We start from the raw sequence: 22788 nt of genomic DNA on the forward strand, positions 1-22788 counted from the left end.
AGAGCAAAGAGCCAGTAAGTTACACTCCATAAGCCACTCAAATATACATGCTGAAAGCCATTTGTTGTGCTTCATCCTTCCCTCCTGTGGTCCCATCTGTAGCCACATAAATCAAGCAGTGACAGTTGCAGCATTTTTTCTTCTATGCCTTCCAGTTGCTCATTCCCAAATCTTCACTCCTCCATGATTAGATAAGCTATTATAAAGCTCTGTATACATACATACATGCACATATATATATATATTTATATATTCACATATAAGCCTTCTACTCTGAGGAGAGGACAGGAAGACCCAAACAAAAGGAACAGAACTTTGTGAAAGGATGGTAAATGCCAAGCCCTTGCATTCATACTGTGGCTATGCATGGATCTGGACTACAAAAGTATACTTTCCAAAGCAATACACATGGGATTAAGGAAGGTATTTCTCCTAAAGACACTCCAGCAAAAACTGAAAGCAATTCCTGCAAAAGCTGCTGAAATGAGGGCAGATATTACAGGAAGCATGTATATAAAGTATGTATGCCTATTTACATAGTATGCAGATGATATACACATCATTCTTCTAGTTTAAACTTCTAGTAGCAAATTCTATGAAAAAATAAACACAGAACACCACAGCTCTTCCAGAGATGAGCGAACAATGAATTAAATTCAACTTCTCACAGAATAATTTACTCAGTAAAAAATAATACCACAATGTCTAGCGGTTTCTTAATTAAGTCTTAACTAATGATTCTCCACTTGTAAATTCAAAATTTGACTGCTGCTTTTTTTTCCAAGATGTTCACAATTTTCTATCAGCATGGCAAAGAGTTACTGAAACACTCATCTGTGAAGCTTTTCCCACAGCATTTTCCCATTGTATTCCTGTTACCACTTATGTTTAACACCAGAAATATATTCTTAAGCAGTTCCTTGCTTGCATTATCATAGATTATCACAGATAATGCAGGCCAAGTTCCAAGAAAAGCACTAAGTATATGAAACAGGTAATGAATAATCTGTCTAGACAAGAGATGCGCCAACACTGTTCCTCTTCTCTCTGTTCTGCCAGCTACTAACAGCTTGGATAGCAAGCTGAATACTTCTTAATGCTTACATCTCTTATAGTAGGAAAAAAAATTAATTAGATTTGTCAAAACCAATAAAAACTTAAAACTTACCAACATCTATTTAAGGATAAAATCCCCAGTCTACTGACTGGTTCTAATGGTGAGCAAAGCCAAGGGCTATTTCTCATTCTTATCTGGCACACAGATTAATCAGTAAGCCCCAGGTAACACGTGACACTCACCTGGTGCAGCTTTTGCCAAAATTCAGGTCCATCCTCCATTTTTCTTAAGCTCGGTGGAATGTACCAAAAGCAGACGTTTGCATACTCTGGCTAAACAAGAGAACAAGTGATTGTTTATAAGATGCAATAGGGACACATATCACAGCTTTTCAAAGAGTTCTGCTTTATTTTTTGTGAGGGTGAAACCTTTGAGTTTATACCCTTTCCTTTACAGCTTCCTTCTCAAAGTCACCTTTTGTTTCCTTTTTTTTGAAACTATTTTTGAAAATAATTTTTCATATCATCCATTCCTCTTCCTGCTGCCAGGGGCTCTTTTTTAATTTCTTCTTCCTATAGCCACCTTTAACTCTGTTTTACTCAGTAAAAAAAACTTTGGCTAGAAAAAGTATAAGAGAGGCGCAGAAGGTAAGTTACAGAATTCATATTTGAAGCAACTTGAAAGAATATATTTTCTTTTTAGTATTTGGGGGGTTTTAAATGGAAATTTCCAATTATGCCTTTTATACAAAACACAAAAACTCAATTTTAGTGGCCATTTAACACTTTCACATCTCATAATTTTTCTACTGAACAATGCCAATCTCCTCTCATATCATAGAGCACACTATGTAGTGCTGGAGTTAATGCTGAATTTCTCAATTTCCACATTTTATAAGAATCTCAAGACCTCTTGCAGGGTGTGCACCATATCCTGAATGTATCCTGTCTAATATCTAAGCAGGCCTTTTGAGCAAAGACTGAGACTTCACATGTCTGTTTCTCTCCAGGGAAATTTTGCCTTTAAACTCAGCAGAGTTAGCTGCAGGGCTCCCAGCAAAAGTGGCTGTTCTCCATGCATTATAAAATAAGGCATTTTGTGCTTATGAGGTTTCTGTATCATATATGACTGAGAAAATGTTCCCAGCAGGCCAGTCCAATGTCTCTACATTTCCTGCTAATTTGGAACTTTTTCTTTTTTTGTTTACCTGTATAGAGAACAATAATATGAGGAAGAGATATACCCTGTGATGCCATCCCACACAACCCATAAATCACTAAGTCAATCCTGATCTCCACTATTTGCAGCACAGCATTCAGATGGCAACTAGATTATAATATGGATTCTGATCATTTGGATTGTGAACTCACACGCCCCACTCCTCTCCCACATGCCATCAGTACCGAGGAAAGAAAAAAGCACTGTTAAAAGAGAGCTTGGTAGCTGAATCACACCATCTCTTTGCCCCACTGTGGATGTGGCTGCTATTATAATCCCAGGCAGTCTCCTGAACGAGGAGATCCCACCAGCTGAGACGTTCTTCCATGAAAGGCCACTGAGAGCTGCTCATATCATTTTATGCTTCATTCAAAGCATGCATTAAAGACAGTGAAATCATCAAGAGGAATATCATTGTCAGCAGGAACTGAGCTGCAAACCTGCCGTGTGCTGCTGCTGAATGGAATAAAGATCAGTTCTTAAAGTCCCATTTCTTCCCCCAAAGAGCTTGCTTTGAGTACACATGTAAACACAGACTCTGAAAAGGCAGTGCCTTCCCCTTAAGAACAAGGACTAGCTCAGTGTTACAGGGTTTATTGCAAAACTATTTAACTATTTAAAACTATTTAAAATCTGTCAGGAGCAGACAGATGGCATACATTACCATATTGCCATTGCCTATATTGCCTTCTTGATTATCTCAGTTTCCTTTCACACATCAAATACATCAATGCCCTCTGAAAATACCATTCATCCTGGAGAACTACCCCCAGCTGTGCTTCACTCTCTATTTCTGGGTGTCTTGTCACAGGTCTTACTTAAGCAGGCAAGCAATTTTACCACAGAAGGGTTCAAGATGACTCAAGCACAAGTGGCATTTCCAGGCCATAGAGCAATTCTCATTACAGGCTTTTCCTCACTGCATGAATCAGAGGATCATTTTCCTGAGATCCTTGTCTGAAGCCCATCTTCCCTTCAGAGAGGCCTTGCACAGCTGGGCCTCTCTGCCTCATAGCATCTCTTCTTTGAATTCTCATTGCTTATCCCCTGAACTTCTGAAAACTTTCTTAACCCTTTCAACTTCTCAACTCACATAAATACTCATAGGACTCAAGAAGCTCAACTTCTTTCCCACAGTCCATACTACAACACTCCTTTCAAAACCACTTTAAATCCAGGTGTCCCATTCCTGCAGGAACTACACAGCAGCATCTGCTCTTACCATGAGTTTTCACATCTCTAACAGATCTGGACTTGCTGCTAAGGTCGACAATAACAAGTAATGGACATCTTTTAACAGACTTGCCACTTTACTGACCCCATCCTGTGCTGCTGGCCTAAAATTCTTCAACTGATCAGCAGTCTTCAAAGTTGAAGAGAAAAATTTACATTGTATGAATAGTATAAAATATTTTTCATATTTTGTACTTTGTCTAGCCTAACCTGGAATGCTCATGGTGGCATTTACTCTATTTCCCATCCTTCTCCATGTACTCTCTTCCTCCTGATCACACACAGCTGCCTGTCTTTCATACAAGCACACTTCCAACAATGCAAAAGGTTTTTCTAAAAATGACTGGTCTTTGCAACATTCTCCAATATCAGCCTCATTAACCAAAGAGCTGAGGACAGCTGGAAAAACAGTACTCAAGCTCTTTTTCCTTCAGCCACTCTCCCCCAAGCAAGATCTCCAAAGAGGAAATAAGCTGACAGGTTTAGCAAAACAAGTGAAACACACAACTTTTTGGGTAGTTTTTAGGAAGACGGGAGTTGAAGTAGAACTAGGGGAAAAAATATGGACTTTAACAATGAAAAGTCCATTTCTAGGATCAAACTATTTTTTCATTCAGCACACAATCTTATTTGTAGGTCTGGCAAGCACTGCTTTTTTACAGCCAGCCTCTTCACTCTCACAGAAAAGTGCCCCATCTACACCCCTGAGGCAATACAGGACCAGAAGCTTAGAAATTAGGTAGAATGATGGTAGAGAACATAACCCATGTTATGTGTGTCCAATCATATCTGTGAACCTCCAATACACACACTTACTAGATTAGATAATTTAAATACAAGTTGGTAATTGACTGAAAAAACCAAAATCAAACTGAGGCTTCCTAACAATAGCAACAACAGTTCAGTTCTCATTTCACTTACCTCTAAAAGAAGCTGGAACCCCTCTCTTTTTTTAATTTCCTCCACTAGATATCTGTAATTTAAAAATTAGTGGTTTAAAGCATAGAACAATACACGCAGACAACAGCAAAACAGCAGGGTCTTAAACACGTAGTCCTTTTTCAGGTTGGTTTTTTTTTTGGTTTTTTTCATACTTAGCAAACAACAGAGTTAAACCTCATTTCTGCCTGCTGTGAAAATGCAATAGCTATCAGTTTCTGGAAACAAAAGAAGGCTACAGCTAGCTAAGGAACACTAAGGAGATGCCTGTGTCCTCGGGCACAGATTTTCAGCAGAGCCACATGTCACAAATTGATCCTATTTGCATCAGGTTGTGAACTTTCCCACTGCAAATTAATACCTCCATCCCTTGTTCTCAAGTGCCAATGCTGGGCTGCCATGTTATTTCATGGTCACTCTGACACATCTGGCATTGTACTACCACCAGGATATCCTAGCTTAGCCCAGAATTTAAAAATTTGCACATACCTCAAACTCAGCAATTTTCCCAGTACTGCCCACATTCTACATGGTACAACAGAACAACTTTCCATTCAGTGGGCCAGCAATCCCTGGACCTCCTATGCTTACAGGATATCAAAACGGGAATTTCTTTTCTTTCTCACCTGCCACATGTGAACAACACAGAAGCCTTCAATGAAGAGGTGGATTTGAATAAAAATTTTGGATACAAACAGCTCCAATTTACAGAAATTTTTTAAAACATGACCACAACTTTGCCATGGCACATATCACACAGGAATTCTGAAGCAAAGAGGACATAGATGGGAATTCTCTCTTCTCCCCTCGCTCAAAGCCTTACAAAGGAAAATTTCAACAAATTCACTTCAAATTCATACTGCTTTTCCATTCCAACAAAATTTTAGTCTTTCACATGAAAATATTGCTGTCTAACATTAATAAACCTGACACAGTTAAACTACGGAATGTGCACAAATCTGTTCTTCTCTTGCATTCACTATTTGGCATTTTCCTCTCTGAAGCTGCATTACTGATCGTCACACTAGTAATTCTTTTTGGTGAGAAATATTGTGAGAATAACCTCCCTTGGTCCTACTCACACACCTGACACTTGCCCCCAGCAGTGACACCCCTAGCACAGCTGTCCCTGCGCTGCCTTCTCCTCAGCAGACACGCTGCAGAAAGGCTGGCTGGGCAAGCAATAAGCAATACCCTAGATGGCACGCATTTTTGCAAACAGTGCCTGGGGAGTTGTCACGCTGTTTATGATTGCCAAGTGCTGTGCCTGTGACTCATTGCCTCCCAGCACACAGCCCAGCACAGGCAGCGCTGCGGTGGAGGGCCAGTGCCCACGGCACACAGCCCAGGGGTTGTGCTGTGCGCTGGGCAGGGGTTTCCTCTCCCTGGAACAAGTCATGGTTCTGGTCGTTTCGGCCATCAACATTCAGATCCTCCTGTGTGCACTTGTTTGTTATCTGGCTGTTAATATCCACACCACTGCTTAGGCTGAGAGACGTGATTATCTGTAAGGTAATTATCTTATGTCAAACAAGCTTGCTGCTTCGGTACTGTTTATTACAAGATATTTGTCTGTGCCATAAAACCAATATTCAGCAACATCAGCAGGCTATTCATATCACAGTGGCCTTCAATTAATTTTTTTCTTTTAATAAATTATGAAAGCAAAACCTATGCATAATCACTTTCCTTTTTAAGGTCTTGAATTGTTAGAGCAATTTTGCAATACTTAATATCTTTCCCCCTTACCTCAAGTGCCTTTATTTTATATTCCCTAGGTATAAAATCTGACATAGGCTACCTGGTATCAGTCAGGTTCACAACACTGTTAATCATGTTCTTAACTACACTGCCAATAACCTAAGAAGGCAGCTGTTAGAAAATCCATTGCCCATGATTTATCTTGCCAGGATCATTTGATGGCAGTGGAGCAATTTACTTTGTGCATCTCTCCACAGCTGACAGTGAAGTTTTATTATCATGTCACAATTGTAGTATGTTAGAGGGGCTTGAGTCTTAGTGAAGACCAAAGTACACAGAGAAATGTCATTTGCTGTGATTAAGCCTTGCAGAAAATGAGGGGTGGAGATCTGCCGTGGAAATAGACATGTCAGCTAACAGTGGGTGTCAAAAGAGGAAACAGGCAGAAAAATTCCAAAGAAGATGAAGCATAAAATGCAGAGGTGCTTATGCAGTAACTATAGCTGCATTGTAAACGTAGTTTACTTCTCTTTTCTTTTTAGTGTACTTTAGAAAGCAACGTCCCTACATCAAAGATAACTGGGGGGAAGAAAATATGCAAAAAAATTCTGAAGCAATCAGCAGGATGCTTTACTCTACATATTTAAAAAGCAGGCCTTTCCAAATAGACAGCATCACAATGTTCCCGGGATATTTAATACTCTGAAAGCATGATTCATCTTTAGAACAAGAAGATACTACTGGAACAGCCAATGGGCAAAGTTTGCTGCATCAGAAATACATGCCTACAATTACCCTAAAACCTTTGCAGCTCTGCTTGACTACGAGCAAAAAAAAAAAAAAAAACAATCTTGCCCTTGCCTTTAAATTCTATAGTCAGTGGACTAATTCCAGAATTAATCCAAGTCTTTGTTCAGGAACACTGAATACTACCCTTGCAATTGAAGTAACATCTAATGCAACAAAAGAGGGGAAAGGCTGCATGTCTGAGTAGTTGGTAAACCTGGTACAGAGCTCATGTCCATGCAAACTCAAGCTGGCAATGCCACCATTGTGAAGAACCTATTTCATCAGATAATGTCTAAAAATTAAATTTCTTCCTAATGGAAAAACAAACCAAAACCAGGAGAGACAAGCCAGTCACTCCTTAGAAGTGTTACCATCTGAATCCCAACGTAGAACAGAAATATCGATCCCAGCAAGGTCATTAATCACTACACAGTCAGTCAAATGACCTTGGCCAGTGACCTTGATAAGGCTGAATTCTCCAACTGATAGTGGAAAGAATTACTTACTCTGAGCAGACAAAGAACAGTACAATGCTTTGCAACAAAAACAAGGTGCAATTTCACCAGAACATATTAAAAAAGACATAACCAGCCAGAAAACCGAGTGGCTTTAAAGAAACCAAACAGAGAAAAAGTCATAACTTTTTTTGGTTCCACTGGTTTTGGTTCTTTCTTTTTATTCCTTTCAAATCCACTCTAGGTTTAGACCAGGGGTATTTTTATATTTTTATTTTCTCTTTAAGTAACTTCATTAGTGTCAGACTATTCCTTTAATGTTATTGAAGTAAACATTCAATTCTTTTCTTCTTGTTATTTCCTGTAAAAAGTAAAATGTCAATACCAATTATTTGACTTAAAGCAGTGTGTAGCTAGCTTGGTGTAGTTTTCATTGTGCTTTGTCTTGTATAAATTCTGAACAAACATTTTACTTAAAGTGAACTTTTTTAAATGGGTCATTATCTTATTTCAAAATTATTTTTTCTAAGAGAAGAGAAAACCATCTGTGTATGGAAGTCTCTTCCCAGAAATGAAGACATCACAATCACTTTATAAACATCTGCTACCAAAAATTTTGCTGAATTCACTTGTGAAACTCAGTTCTGCAAGACCAAAAACTTAATGAAATTGAAGAGGACAGGTGTGGGGAAGATCACAAGAAAAAGCTGTTTCAGTCCCTAACAGAACATACTGTAAGCCTTAAAAACTTCAGCAAACTTGAGAAAAACCACTCAGTATGTCAGAACAATATTGCTTACACACTAGTTCCTAATATTAACACAGTGTCCTCATATGAGTTTTCCATGATCGGTTTTTTGCATTTCCTCTTTCACAAGGAATGACATGAGCAGCAAACTTTGGTTCCTGCCAGACACAGCTTGGATTCTGGCACATAGAACTTCTTTTACACCAACACCAGAATACACAGTTGAACTAAAAAGAAAGTGTTTTAGTAACTCTCTCCTATGTGTGTAGTTCAGGTAACATAAATGCTCCACAATACAGACAGCCTAATTTTGACTTCCATGTTTGCCAACATTTATGCTTATTGTTAAAAGCAATAACTACTATTAAATATTGTAGCAAATGTAATAACATTAATTATTGTTATTAGTTCCACCTATTATACACAAACAAAAGGACAGAGGCAAAATGTAACGATGGGGTCTGTTCCAGGATATGGAGTATGAGCAGTGCCAATATTTCAGTCTAGACATACTTAAAACTGTAAGGTGGTACCTCGTCAAAGCCAGCGCCCTGTTCACTCTCTCCTCCAGGCCCGTAGTTCCCAACGCTTTCCACATCAGCCAGAATTTGAATGCATCTGGACGCCTGCTGCACTGAATGGACTTGTCACCAGTGTCGTAGCTGACATCATAGAACTTGTCCTGCTGGAACAGGTAGGCAGCCTCGGCAGAGTAGCACTTCTTCAGGAGGCCCTGCAAGGAAACACGATAGAGGCTTTGATTGGTGATAATCATTTTCAAACCTCCTACAAGCCAAAGTCTTTGTCTGTATCAAATGCTTGTTAAAATAGATCTGGATATGCAGGATACTATGCAAAGTTTATGGTGGATAAGAATCCTGGATTAGCCTAAAGTCAGTGAATTCACACTGACAACCAACATTTATTTATGATTATTTTCTTCATAATGTCATGGAAAATCAGCAGGTGGAAGTAGAATTTTGACTCAGATCTCAAGAAATCATGGGAGTGGGTACCACAGAAACAGTTGCCCTAAAACATATATGGATGTGAAAAAGAGAGGAGGAGACACCTATGTCCACTACTCCAGTCTTTAGATTACAGAATCACAGAGTATTTTAGGTTGGAAGGGACCTACAAGGATCACTGAGTCCAATCCAAGTGAATGGCTCATACAGGGACTGAACCCACAGTCTTGGCATTATAAGCACCATGATCAAGAACAACCCCTGAGGAACTTCACATGTTCACAAATGGAACTTCCTTCATGTCCACAAATGGCTCAATCCATTCCTGCTTTGGTTAGTTGGAGATAGGGAAGATTTTAGCACAAAGAAATAAATGTTTAGCCCTTACCACCAAACAGTCACTGTGGATTTAGCATAGCCTGGCTGTTTGAGCAGAAAAACCACAAGGAGATTAGTACAACCCATTTTTTTTCTCTTTCACATTTCAGACAAATGTAACATTTGAAAATAAACCTAAGAAAATATACTTTCATATATGCTAATCATGATTTCTAAATAAAACTATTTTTATTCAGCAATCTCCAGCCTACAGCTTCTGAGGGACAACCTGGGCAGAGATGAGCAGCACAAAACAGACAAAGATTAATGAGTGATGCGGCAGGTTCCAGCAGAGAACAAGGCTGGGAAACAGAAAGCACAGAGGCTGTTACAGATTTAAAGGTGCAGAGGAAGAGAAGAGACATAGCACTGGCCTTTGGTGGAAGAAAGAAATATCAAAATATCCTCAGTAAAACTATGAAGTAGAGAGAAGGGCTGGTAGAAAGCAGGTCACAAGAACAGCGATGAGGGTGGCCCTATGAGAGGCCCAGGAGACAGAAAACATGGATCTGTCAGTGCTAAGAAGAGCACAACTCATTTTCCAACTCAATCTCACTCTTCAATTTCAGCAAACAAAAAAAGCATTTCTCATTTTGCCCTTTTCTCTGCAGCTGCTGCAAGTTTGATTTTAAAATGGCACAGTGTCTGATATCACTCTTAATCAAAGTGTCCTATTCCCACAACAGAGGTACAATTCTTGATCTACATTCCAATATCCTACTTATGACTTTGGGACTGGCAATAAAATGGAGTAAAAAGGTCAAGACAAAAAAAAATTAATGAACTGGCATACACAGAATAACTCTGCCTCTCTCCTAGACTTTTCAATTCCCTCCAAAAAAGCAAATCAAATAAAAAACCCCACCTACACACGTAATAATAGAGCACTAAAGGACAACACCACCAAGGTTTCTCCATAACTTCTGTACGGGTTTAAAAATCCCATTGTAATATTTAATAAAAGTATAGCAAATTTGGTCTGAACTCTTTAGTCACAGGAGCAGCACATTTGGCCTGGTGAAAAGACAGTTTTTATGACAGCTTGGGGGAAAAAAGTGTCGGGTGTCTGCTCTCCCTTTGCAGAGTGATAATGTGCAGCTGCAGCACAGGGTAGCCACAGCTGGAAAGCCAATGATGGATGCAGTGTTTTGCAGCATATAAGATTCTAACACCTACTTTCCAATTTTCTCAAATAAAGAAAGGCAAGAAGATAACATTAGAAACGACAGAATAGTCAAGCACTGAGTCATCCATACTTTTGCGATTTTTCTACAGCTTTTTTTAACTCTGGCTAGAGCTGAACAAGAAACAGGAGTCATTCTGTCAAGACATTGTGCTCCATTCATTTAGACCTTCATACCTTCACTTTCAGGAGAATAACAAGTTTACTAGAGATAGTGTTTAAAAAAAAGAAAAAACAAGCAAAAAGGCAGCAACATGCACAAATTTAAACTAATTGCTTTGTCTCTTACTGACTTAAAATGTTGAATGATGTATCTGCAGTGTGTGTACAGCAGGGTTGATCAATGAGGCACTACCTTCTGCCTTATCAGAATGCAATGCAGGCTGCACAATAGAGGATGTCACAGAATAGTAGATCCCCTCATGCCTGTCATCTGATAAATAGTAACCACTGCTTATCACAAGAAACCTAAACGCAGTTGGCAATATTACAAAAGACTGAGAAGTTCACTTAAGATGACAGGACATTTGCAGAGTTACATAGTTTAAAAAAAAAAATGCTCTAGAAGGAAAATCAACAAATATTTTGATGGCCCTGAGTCAGCTTGTATTGTTGGTAATGTAGTTCATTATTAAAAAAAAAAAAAAGGCAGGTACTGTCTTCATCTCCTGGTGCATCTGAAGCTGACAATACATGTGGCTTTATGATCCTTTTCCACCTGCTTATCTTACTAAGAATGCAACATGCTCAGGAAATCCTGCTGAAGATCTATACTATCAATCTCCAGAGGCAAGTACAGTGACATCCTCCTGCATATCACTAGAGCAGAGAGGAAAAGAAACAAAAATCATCCTTTGTGAGAAAGAGAGAAATATCCAAGAAGAAAGGTGGAGGAGAAAGAGAAGGGAAAAGAAAGGGAATAGAAGACAAAAAAGTCATCTCAATTTTTCTGGTAAAATGAAGGAAAAGTAGAAGGAAAAAGAAAGGAAAGAAATATGCCTTAAATGTGCTTTCTAACTCAGCATTCTCAGTCCCAACAAGATCCCAACATTTTTCCACACAGTAACTGAGCTGCTACATCTGCTCAGAAGAATTGCAAAAGTTTCATTAGAACTGCCCCATTGGACAACTTTGAGTTCTTTTCTTCAGCATCTTTTACCTTTCTGCCCTTTTTAATGCAAGTTCTCAGCCTTATCGTCAGTCTGTTAAAGTTTAGGAAATGGAAATACTATTTTCATAGAGGCCCCAGTCCACTATGAAGTTTCAAAGAGCTTTTGATTTTGATTTTTTGATTTTGATGAAGTCTATGTAGAATTTTTGTGTTCTAATTAATAGAAAATTGATGAAAAAATATTGATACTGAATGCAAGAGCTCCTGTTTCATAATTCAATATATTTTTCTCATTGAAGAGACGTACCTACAGCAAGTCTTCTGATCTCTTTCCATTTCCATTGCTAGTTAAGAGTGAATTTCAATTTCATTAATAAAATATCTTTTTCCCCAAGACAAGCCTCTCCCTGATTTGCCTTTTCTGAGGCAATAAGGACAATCTTTTGACTAGCATAGTTGAAAATTGTCAAAAGCAGTTTAGTATTAAAGGACATTATAGCAATGTGTTTCACGGGGTGAAAAGGAGCTCTCAGTTGTATTAAACCCAAGCAAAAGCATTGAGAATAGAGCATTTCCTGCAGCTGCTCTGGAGGGGAACCAGGGAAGTAGATATCTCTATGATATTGCTAATGATGAGGAAGAGATTACATGTGGATGGCTGCCATCATCACCTGCACTAAAATATATTCTGCACTAAAATGAGATTTCATTAGCTACATTGAGACTTCCTTCTTAACTAATAAGTAAAAATTCTGCTTATTACCTAGAACTGATTCTAAATTACCTAAACTAGTGCTTCACTCTCATGAGTCAGAGAACTTCGGCACTGGTGATAAACAGTAGTCCTCTGATTATGTGTGTATATAATATTCACACAGATATGGATGACAGCAAGGACAAACTGAAGTAGCTCCGTGGTTTTTAAGGGAGTATGTACAACCCAACACCAATTCCTAGCATTTTGAGAACACATAAGACCAAAACTGGCTTCACCAATGTTTTGAGGTTATTGGTCCATCTAGCTTTGCATTTAAACAGTCACTGCAATTCATGATTCAGCAATAGCAGTGTTTTCTGACTAAGACTATCTTGGAGAAGTGATGTAAGTTACTCAGGGCATGGCAGTGAAAAAGGAATTGCTGAGCACTTCTTGAGTACTTTAAGAACTGAAGAACTACAGCCATTGATCTGAGCTTTTACAAAGGATTAGCCAATCTTTCTTTCCCTTTGGTAAAATTGCTTCTCTCTTCTAATCAAGTCAAACACTTATATCTCTTTTCTGTGTCTACCTTCCTTGGAAATATTCCAATTTTGCTTCACTAAGGCTGGAAGATACTCTTTTATCAGCATTTCACTGCAGTTAATCTTTTTTATTTTTCAGGGTTTTTTTAAAAAATCTGTACAAGAAAATATTTAATTACAATGTTTCATTCTAACAAGCCAGTTCCAGTGTCTTAAATATACTAATACTGCTAAACCCTATTGAAGAAATATGGCAAAAGAAAAACCCAAAGGAAAAAAAAAAAAACCAACACAATTACCTATGTTAATGGGAAATTATAGTGTTACCAGAACAACTGAAATGTGGTGACATCTTCTAAAGATTATCTTTCATACAGAAAGTATGAAAGAAAACAAGAAAAACTGAAGGGGATTAATTTGCTCACTTATAATCAACTAAGACTAATTCTGAAGTATTCTAAATTTCCAAATGGACCTCAAAGCAAATGGGAAGATGGGCTAACAAAACTTCCTTAATCAGTCTTTCAAAGGGAGACAGGGTAATCCATAAATGGGACTTAACATTCATAATTAACATTTTGCTGTTTTGATTTCTTGGAGAATTCAGAACTTCAGAATCTACACGAGGTTCCTTGAACATTCACTCTCAGAGCAGTGTGTGGCAGACTCTTCCAGCACACATCTCAGCATCCAGTTCCCACTGATGCATCCTAACCACAGTGTGAAGGAGTTATGTTCACATACAAACGTGTGCTTCATCCTAGCCACAGGTATTTATGTGCTTTAGAAGAAGTGGAACAAGCTTCCAAGTGAGAAATTGATACATGTACTTTCCCCTTCTCTTACCGGTGCAAAAATAGCATTTTTCATGGGAAACTGGATTCAGCTGCCTCTTCTGGTATGGAGAGGATCAAAGTGAAGCAACACTTCTCTGTCAAAGTGTCTCAAATATGCATTTGATCTTTTTTTCTTAAGGATTTATATTCCAGCTAGTTAATAAGAAAGTACTCAAATCTGTATGTGTGTCTGTTTGCATATAAAGACTTCACTGGCACATACACAGAATGAGTAAGAGACGATTTTCCAGGAATTAAACACAAAGTAAAACAACCTTTCTTCCCAATGCAGACAAATTTTCTGCATTCCAGAACATGTCTCACTGTACAACAGGATCTGATGCTGTGATCAGATCTGAAAACTTCTGTTTTCACCCCTCAAAGACCTAAGATTCAGCTTTACATGTATTTCTAACACAATATTGCTTAGCTGTGGTTTAACAGGGGAATGGGATCACTCCACCAGACCTTACACTGCACAGAAGGGAACCACAAAAGGCTGCCAGAGCCCTGAAGTTGGAACAGTGTCCATAAAGCAACTTGAAAGGCTAGAGCAGCTAGAACAGTTCAACCCCCTACATTTCTTTCCTTCGTCTTCCTGAGAAATTTCCACTATTCAGTCCAAGTAGCCTAATCATTACCTGGGGCGATATCTATGTACTGGGCCTAATTAGTTAAAAATACAGCACTGAAATCTTCCCAAGCCTGCAATTACGACACTGCATTAATCTTAGTCAATATCTTTATTCTGTTTGTTTTTCAGCTCAGAATGAAGATAAAGTGAAGCATGGTAACCCTGAAATCTAACCCTCTTCAATCCCACAGGCTCTAATCCAAGGAAATGAGGTGGCACACTTCTTGCTGTCCTGCCAGGTCTCACCCTCGACCTAGAGCAATCAGCTCCAAGAGAGTGCTGATTAGCAGCTATGCTCTTTGGTCCTCATCAGTTCTTACCAGCAGAAGTTCGTAACAAATTACATGGATAGGTAACCCCATCAGCTGAATAGAAAATATCAGTTGTTTTGACAGAGATTTATAAAAGCAATTTACGAACCACGGCCACAAAATAGTGATGCAAACCTTAGGGGCTCAATATCATTGTGAGGTTCAGTCTGTTACAACCTACAGAATATAACGTAAAACTCACCCATAATGGTGGCCAGTTGGCATCATTTTTAGCAGGTCTAATTTTTAAATGAATGTTGAGATAATGAACCTCTTACTGTTTGTTTGGGGTTTTTTAAGATAAAAGAATGCCACAAAGATGCAAGGGATTTTTGCTACATTGCAGAGTCATCTTGAGATCAGAGCTCTGTTGTTTTCTTGCTAGACCTTTAAATTAGTCATGGCTTTTGGGAAGTCTAAATCACCCTGCTGGTGAGGAAGAACTGATAAGAGTGTGGACAGAAGGCTCAGCACCTTTACCTGCATGTGCTTTGATTGCCACCCCTCTCCCACTCTGGTGCTCCCTCCTGTACAAGGGGACGTGCAGATGAGCTCTGCCTGCCTTAACCAGACGCAGCACTGCTGCAGTCCCGATGGAGGCAGCTATTCTGAGGGCTTTGATGAGCTCAGTGTCTCAGTGTGCCAGGCCCAGGTGACAAAATACTCCATTCTGAATGCAAATTATGTGCAGAAGCTAACTAGCAAGGGCACCAGCTGCAAAATTTGACCACTTGTGAGTACAGTGACTTGGATCGTTTTCACCCTTCTCTTTTATTCACCCTTTATTAATTAAGTGGTGAAAGTCAAAATAATATAATTCAGCCTTTGTAATGCAGTATAGTAAAACTGACTTTCAGCTGTTTCCTAACTATTTTCACTTTCATATTACAGCAATGACAGCTTATTAGAATACAAAAAAAAAAAAAAAAAAAAAAAAAAAAAAAAAAAAAAAAAACTTATTAGAACACACCAAAAAAAAATGGAAAAAAGAAAAACAAAATTAAAAAAGGTCAGGAGGGCTTACAGAATTGTCTTTCACCAGAAGAGCACAGCACTGGATTCCTGCCAACAGCATTTTATGGGGATTCCAGGCAACAGAATCAGCCCTGCAAAAATCATAAATAGAAAAAAGGAGGTGAAAATTGCATCTATAATCATGGGTACTTAAGAATCAAAAAAGACCAAACACAATCCAAGCGACAAATAAGATTTCCCATACACCCACACCCACCACAGGTTCAGAAATCTCTCCAACTATTTTTAAAAATGCAGCACTTACGGAAGCCAACAGGCCACATAAGTTCCACCTCAATCCCTAGTAAGTGGATTAAATTGATTTACCTGTGGATACCATGAAGAAGTCTGCGATGCTTCCTTGATATCAAAGCTGAGCCACCCCAAGAAGCCTGTTGGAACATTTATAGAGCCAAGAAAATATTACTGGTATAAAGTTATTTTGATAATATTTCAACTAATAATTTCTAGAGGTGTTCTTATCTCATTTAAAACTTTGTTTACTACACGGTCAGTGGGCTAAATTTTGCCTTTAGTTACATCTCCTGAAATAAAGATGACAGCCTGGGGTTATGCCTGAAATAAAGGAGGTCATGGTCTGTGCCAGAATATGAGCCACAAACCAGAGCGGCCCTTCTGTGTAAGCAAAGGCAATGAACTGAAATGTCCTTGCATAGCCAGACTCACTCCTGGTAAGAAAAAGTGTTGTTTCCTTTCCCCCAGCCTTAAAATATCAGTGACAGCAGAAAGCCCCACTTTGCACATCTTCCTCCTGCTAGCCAATTCCTTCCTGAGAATCTCACAGGGGAAACAGTGGGCAGTGATAATCTCAGGCAATTGCAAAAGCCAGGCTCAGATTTTGCAGAGATATGAAAAGCAAAGACTGTCAATGGGCAATAGCAGCATTTATGTCACCAGCAACCCAAACGAGCTTAAAATTACTTAAGACTCCCTCAGCTCATCTAAGAACTAAGTGTGTGCTCTAAGAGTCACTTAGAACTTCTCTGTAGTGAGGAGCTCTCCACTGATACTCCTTTCTTACTTACATCTAATCAAGACACCCATCTTTGGGTGATACCTTTGGCAGATGTGTCTCTCCAGGGACTATAGAAGAAACCCAGACAACAGGTTTTTTATTACATATGTTTAATTTCTGGACAATTTGAATTAGGGAATGTGATACTTTTTCATTAATTCTGCAAGGATCATAGGCTGCTGTGACCCTTCAGCTCCCAAACAATAGCATTTATCCACAATGGAACGGTGAGGAGATCATGCAAACACTAAACATGTCACACAGAGAATTTGAGAAGTTACTGCTACATAAATAAATATATGAAACGATTTTTAATATTCATGAAGGCAGAATGCACTTAAGCAAACTACCTGTGAAGCAAGAAAAGCTCTTCAGAGACACACAAAAGACATCAGTCCACAAAACATTTGGACTCAGTTTATTAAAAAAAAAAAAAATTGCAAAGAAAAAGAAAATTGCTGATGTAAAGATTCCTGACCTAAGCATAGAAAATACATGCTTGTTTGGTTTTTGTTCTTTTTTTCTTTCCTTGAGATAAAAATATGTGATAGCTGATACATTAATTTATCATGGGTATTTGCTTCACAGGCCGTACATTAGGAACGAGATCAGCCATCTCTGGAAGACAGGATGGCAAAGGTTCAAAAGGGAGATGAAAGTTATTAACTTGTCTTAAAAAGTCATCCTCATTAATGCCACACATTAACAGATCACATCATATTTCACATTGTCATGCTCACAACATCCTTCCTGAGACAAGGGCTGCTTCACAGACTACAGGTGGGACCCAAGGTAGGAAATTATTTTGTCTCAAACTTCATGTAATCCTGCAGCATTATGACTTGCAACATTTTTTCTCCAGCTAGTCCAAATTTGCCATGCTACAGGATGACAATCAAACTGAACTTCCTACTCAGAGACAAATCCTACTCCTCTCATTCTATGATTCTATAAAGTCAAAACAGGCCCTAAGTTATTCCCTGATTTTCAGAAATTATAGAGAACCCATTAAAATACAATAAATTTTTACAATATTTGCATCCAAAATTTCTGTGTTTGTGTGTGTTGACATTCTCACACTGTTTGTGAAACACAGGACTAGCAAGGCACTTGAGAGGTCATCTCAGCGGTGTGCCACCCCCAAAGGCAAGATCAGCCCCACTTCTCTTATTTCTCTCGACCACATCTTTTTTAATCAATGAATCAATTACACCTGTAATTAGAATTGAAGTGAAAAATAAAATGCAGAGAGAGACCAGCAATTGCTGCCTCCACAGCATTATTTGCCCTACTTTTTGTCTTTTTAAAAAAAATACTACTGGAGATCTAGATGAGAGAAATTATATTACTGCTGCCTCCACAGCATTATTTGCCCCACTTTTTGCCTTTTTTAAAAAAAATACTACTGGAGATCTAGATGAGAGAAATTATATTACTCTCCTTGAGCCACAGTAATACAAGATGAATTTATGATCCATGTTTCTTTACCCAAAGAGGAAGTGCTTAAGGATCCAGGGCTGGAAAAAAACCCAAACAAACAAAAAAAACCAACAACCAACAGCAACAATAACAACAAACAAAAATACCTAAAAATCCCAAAATCAATCAAAAACCCCACAAAAAACCCACAAAACACCATGAGTGAGAAGGCATTCAAGGAGACTGAGAATCACTGGCTTTGTCTGGTTTTAAAGGCCTCTCTAATGATGAAGGCTGCACAATTCACCCACTTAATTTGTGTGGAACAGGAATAACACCTTTTTAATTTAAAGTGTCAGTCCTAAACAATGTTACCATTTATCACACCCCCAATGGTCAGGGGAACAGATTAGTCCTTTTTTTCAAAGCACCTTTTGAAGCTTCTGTAGACTATTATGTTCTGTTTATTTGTCTTTTCTAGTTCAAATAATATCAGTGCTTTACATCTTTACTCATTGGTCATAATTTCTAAATATGATTCTGTTTATCTACATTGTTTCCCATTTTCTAATCTTTCTCCTGTAGGGCCTTCTTGAACTGCATCTTTTTATTTGGACAAAATTTAGATAAAGCAGATAGCGTGTGAAGCAGAAAGAAAGAATCCTTTTATGTACCTCCTTTATTCAATTCTGAAAGGTATTTAACTCTATTTGAAAATATCACTGATTTGTGAACTAGAAAAATATCTGGGCTTTACAGTAAAGATCTGCTACCTAGTCAACACTCCCCAGCTTCTCTTTGTGCACTTGATTACTGCAGCTTAGAATTCTATCTTTATTGAACTGTAGCCTAGTTTTTCCACTCTTTCTCCAAATTGTCAAAATCCCTTTGATTTCTAATCCTGTCTTCCCACTGCCTTTGTCAGAAGTCTTATGTCATTTTCAAATTTGTCAGCACATTTTTTTTTCATCCAAGTGGTTTAACAAAAATACCAGATAATTTCTACCCTAACATAGACCTTTGAGGAATCCTGCTCAAATGTTTTTCCCCCTTCAAAGAACCACTGGTAACTGCTCTGTGGGAATGGTTTTCCAGCCAGGTTTTCACTCACTACCAGAACAGCAGCTTGGCAGGTTTCTCTGGCTTTTTGATGAGATATTGCAAAGACACAACGAAGTTGACTCCTTCTCCTCCATCCACAGGACTACAGAAGGAGGGAAGATTGATCAAACTAGAATGACGCATTTTGTTTAAGACTAATCCAGCTGAGAGCAAGACAGGGTAGGTCAAAACAGGACTCTTATCAACCTGTGTCCCACACAATGTAATTGGCAACAAGGTACAAGAAAATTGCTGTTTCATATGCAACAAATCATTTACAGCTGAATGATGGGAATCACAGTGTGCACTGCCTGATTAAGCTAATTACCTAAGCATGGGCTAATAGGTCAAACCTAATTTTCTCTACAGGCCTAATAATAGGAGGGGAAAAAATCGTCAAAGTCAGAACCACCAGGGAAAAAATACTCACACATAGCATTTAAAGGTAGGTGAAGACAATACATGACACACACAAATACTGGAGGGCATATTGATGATACAAAACAAGTTATTAAGAAGGCATCAGAGATGGAGGTTAAAATACAATAAGCAACTGGAATGCTGCAATGTGAACAAAATAAGCTTGGTATAGCCTCTGCTCTTAGGCTTGACTGAACAGCTTGACTGCTAGGGCAGTTTGGACCTACTGGTATTATCTTCTTAAAACACTTTCCTTAACTCACTTTTCCACTCTGGTTTGTCTTCATGTCAGAGCTTATCTACTATTTCTGACTTTATTGAAATTTATCTTCCTGAAGCTTAGTGAATTTCCATTGACATTCTCCCTTTTGCCCTTCCTAAGAATCACAAGCTTTATCATTTCATATTTAATGAAAAGAATCTCCCTAAGGCAAACACATCAATTTTGGGGATCAGAAAAGATTCTGAAATAAGATAAATCAGTGTAAATCTGGAAAAAACACCACTGACATTCATAAAAGATATGCTCAGTAACAGCTTGTGAGAGCACTTACAGTAGATAATCCTGATGCCTATTAATGATACATGAAAAGTCCTACATTAGACAGCATTAGACAGCACTTAACCTGGGTTTTACTCTTTGTTTTAATTGTACTGTACTTTTTTTTTCTTCAAAGTTACAGCAGGCCTAAACAGCAGTACACACTTGTTAAACTACATGATGTGTAAATCATTCAACAAGAAGCCAGGACTTTCAGCAGACTAGATTCTCAAAGATTTCAAAAATATTACATTATATCCTATAGTGGTAAGAGGTATGCCTGCTAAAAAAAAAAAAAAAAAAAAAAAAAAAAAAAAAAAAAAAAAAAAAAAAAAAAAAAAAAAAACCCCTTTCTCCTTTCCTGTTCTGGCTGAGCTTCCAGAAGGAGAAAATCCCTTTTTTTCCTGACACTGACTGACCAGAGAATATCCCTCTGGCTCAATTTTTCATTTTATATGTATTTATAAAATACATTCAATGAATTTGTGCTCCCACTAGGATAAAAATTTGCAGATTTTAAGGATATTCCCATTTCTTAGTGGCTAAAAAGCAGGCCAAAAAAGTTGGAAGTTGCTTCCAGCACATCCTTTCCTCTGGATAGTGCTGAAAATAGCTGGGAAAAACCTTTTTCTTGGGATTTTTGGTGGGCATTAAGAAGCTGGAAATCATCAAATTTCAAGGCTAAGGGAGGGAAAAATTTTTTTCAACCCTTCCAAATGTGGAAATTCCAAACAGGAAGCGAATGAGAAGGTGTCCCCCAAAAAAAAAAAAAAAAAAAAAAAAAAAAAAAAAAAAAAAAAGGTAAAAGGAAAAAATCCAACTCTTCTCACTGTTTCTTATAGTCTTTCTGAATGGTAGAGACTCAGTCTCACTGTATCTGCTCAGATACAATTTCAGTAAATCTCTTTCTAGTGGTGCTGTGAGGGAAAAAATGTAACACTAAGAATCACAGTGTAGTTATGATATTTTTCTCCTATTCTAGCTGAGAAGCTTCAGAAAAGAAATGTAAACTAGTGTAGTTATGATATTATCTGATGGCTGTGGGTGCATCTGTGATTGGTGCAGGTTGGTTGTTTCTAATTAATGGCCAATCACAGTCAGCTGGCTTGGACTCTGAGAGTCAGGAGTTTTTGTTATCATTCCTCTCCTGTCCTTTCTAGCCTTCTGATAGGCCTTTTCTCTCTATTCTTTCAGTATAGTTTTAGTATATCATTTTAATATAATATATATCATAATATAATAAATCAGCCTTCTGAAACATGGAGTCAAGATTCTCATGTCTTCACTTGTCCCGGGAGCCCCCATCAGTTCAACCATATCACAGTCTGCTCATTTTACCATAGCACACTTGTATGCACATGTGTGCCTGATATCACCTCTGTGGAAAGCTTTCAGTCTTTCCCTATATCCTGTCCTCTTATAAGTACAGCTAGAACCTTTTAACAAAAAATAGAGAAGTAGCCATCCACCCAACCCTTTATATATTGTGAAAGACAGAGAAAGTGCTGACAGAACTTCTGAGAACCACTGAGAGGCTCATAACATAAATCACATATTAAAAGAACAATTGATATTCCAGACTGTAAACCTAATTTATTACTGGACATTTGTCCTTCCAGTGGGAAACAATTAACATCTGACACCTACAGTCATTTCAAAACAGAAAATAACTTAAAGATAATCCTGGGCATTTTTACCTTAGTTTAACATGAGGGAAAATCAGAAGAATAAAGTTAGTTCTTTTCAAAACACTAACAAGTCACTAAGGTTCAGAACAGGACCCAGGCTTATCCCACCATATTTTAGTTCAGCTACAGGGAGACTGCTCACTGTTCTCCTACAGCCACTGGAGATGGCTTCAGCCACATCTGTTTGACTCACCTAAGGGCCAACACAGATTCCAACCACATCCCTCTTTCCAACAGCTATACACAGACACACAAGAGAGCTGTGTAACAGGAGTGTTGCACTCTTGCTGAAAATCTGATGAGTTCTTCTCAGCAGCACACAGCTGTGAGGAGGCGTGGCAGACATTTTAAATATTAGGCCTAAATTCTGCATTTTTGTCTCCAAGAATATAAGAAAACTCTTTTGACTCACACATACAGTCACTTTATTTATTAATGTCTGTGAGACATTTATTTGAAACATGCATCACTGCCTACGTGATCTTTCTTTAGATACTCAACATTATACAAACATTTCAGAAATTTAGAGCAGGTCTGGAAATCTCCACAAATATTGCTCCAGATTCTCTTATTGCTCCATGATTTTTAATCTATCCATTGTGGATTTGTAGCATTGCAATTATAAAGAGAATGCAATTTTAGAAAATAGAAAGTGGCCTATCTTTAAAAAAATACATTTACAGCTAAGTCTTTCAAGTCATAAAAAGGCACAGTGATTATTCAAAAAAGATTCACTACAGGATTTTAATATCCAAACCTAAAATTA

General features: G+C 38.1%; 1 protein-coding gene across 4 annotated transcripts in view; it reads right to left on the bottom strand.

Moving 5' to 3' along the window:
• Nucleotides 1–22788, bottom strand: part of GADL1 (glutamate decarboxylase like 1) — an 82193-nt gene that overhangs the window by 31886 nt on the left and 27519 nt on the right. For all 4 annotated transcript variants that reach the window (XM_041407908.1, XM_041407905.1, XM_041407906.1 and 1 more), the window contains 5 exons: nucleotides 16145–16209; nucleotides 15828–15909; nucleotides 8674–8873; nucleotides 4430–4481; nucleotides 1300–1389 (listed from right to left, as the gene is read on the bottom strand). In XM_041407908.1, coding sequence (XP_041263842.1) covers nucleotides 1300–1389; nucleotides 4430–4481; nucleotides 8674–8873; nucleotides 15828–15909; nucleotides 16145–16209 — 489 coding nt within the window. The remainder of the gene's footprint in view (nucleotides 1–1299; nucleotides 1390–4429; nucleotides 4482–8673; nucleotides 8874–15827; nucleotides 15910–16144; nucleotides 16210–22788) is intronic.

The sequence above is a fragment of the Onychostruthus taczanowskii genome, unplaced genomic scaffold, assembly GCF_017590055.1.
Source record: "Onychostruthus taczanowskii isolate IOZ18803 unplaced genomic scaffold, ASM1759005v1 scaffold28, whole genome shotgun sequence".
NCBI classification, from domain to species: Eukaryota; Metazoa; Chordata; class Aves; order Passeriformes; family Passeridae; genus Onychostruthus; species Onychostruthus taczanowskii.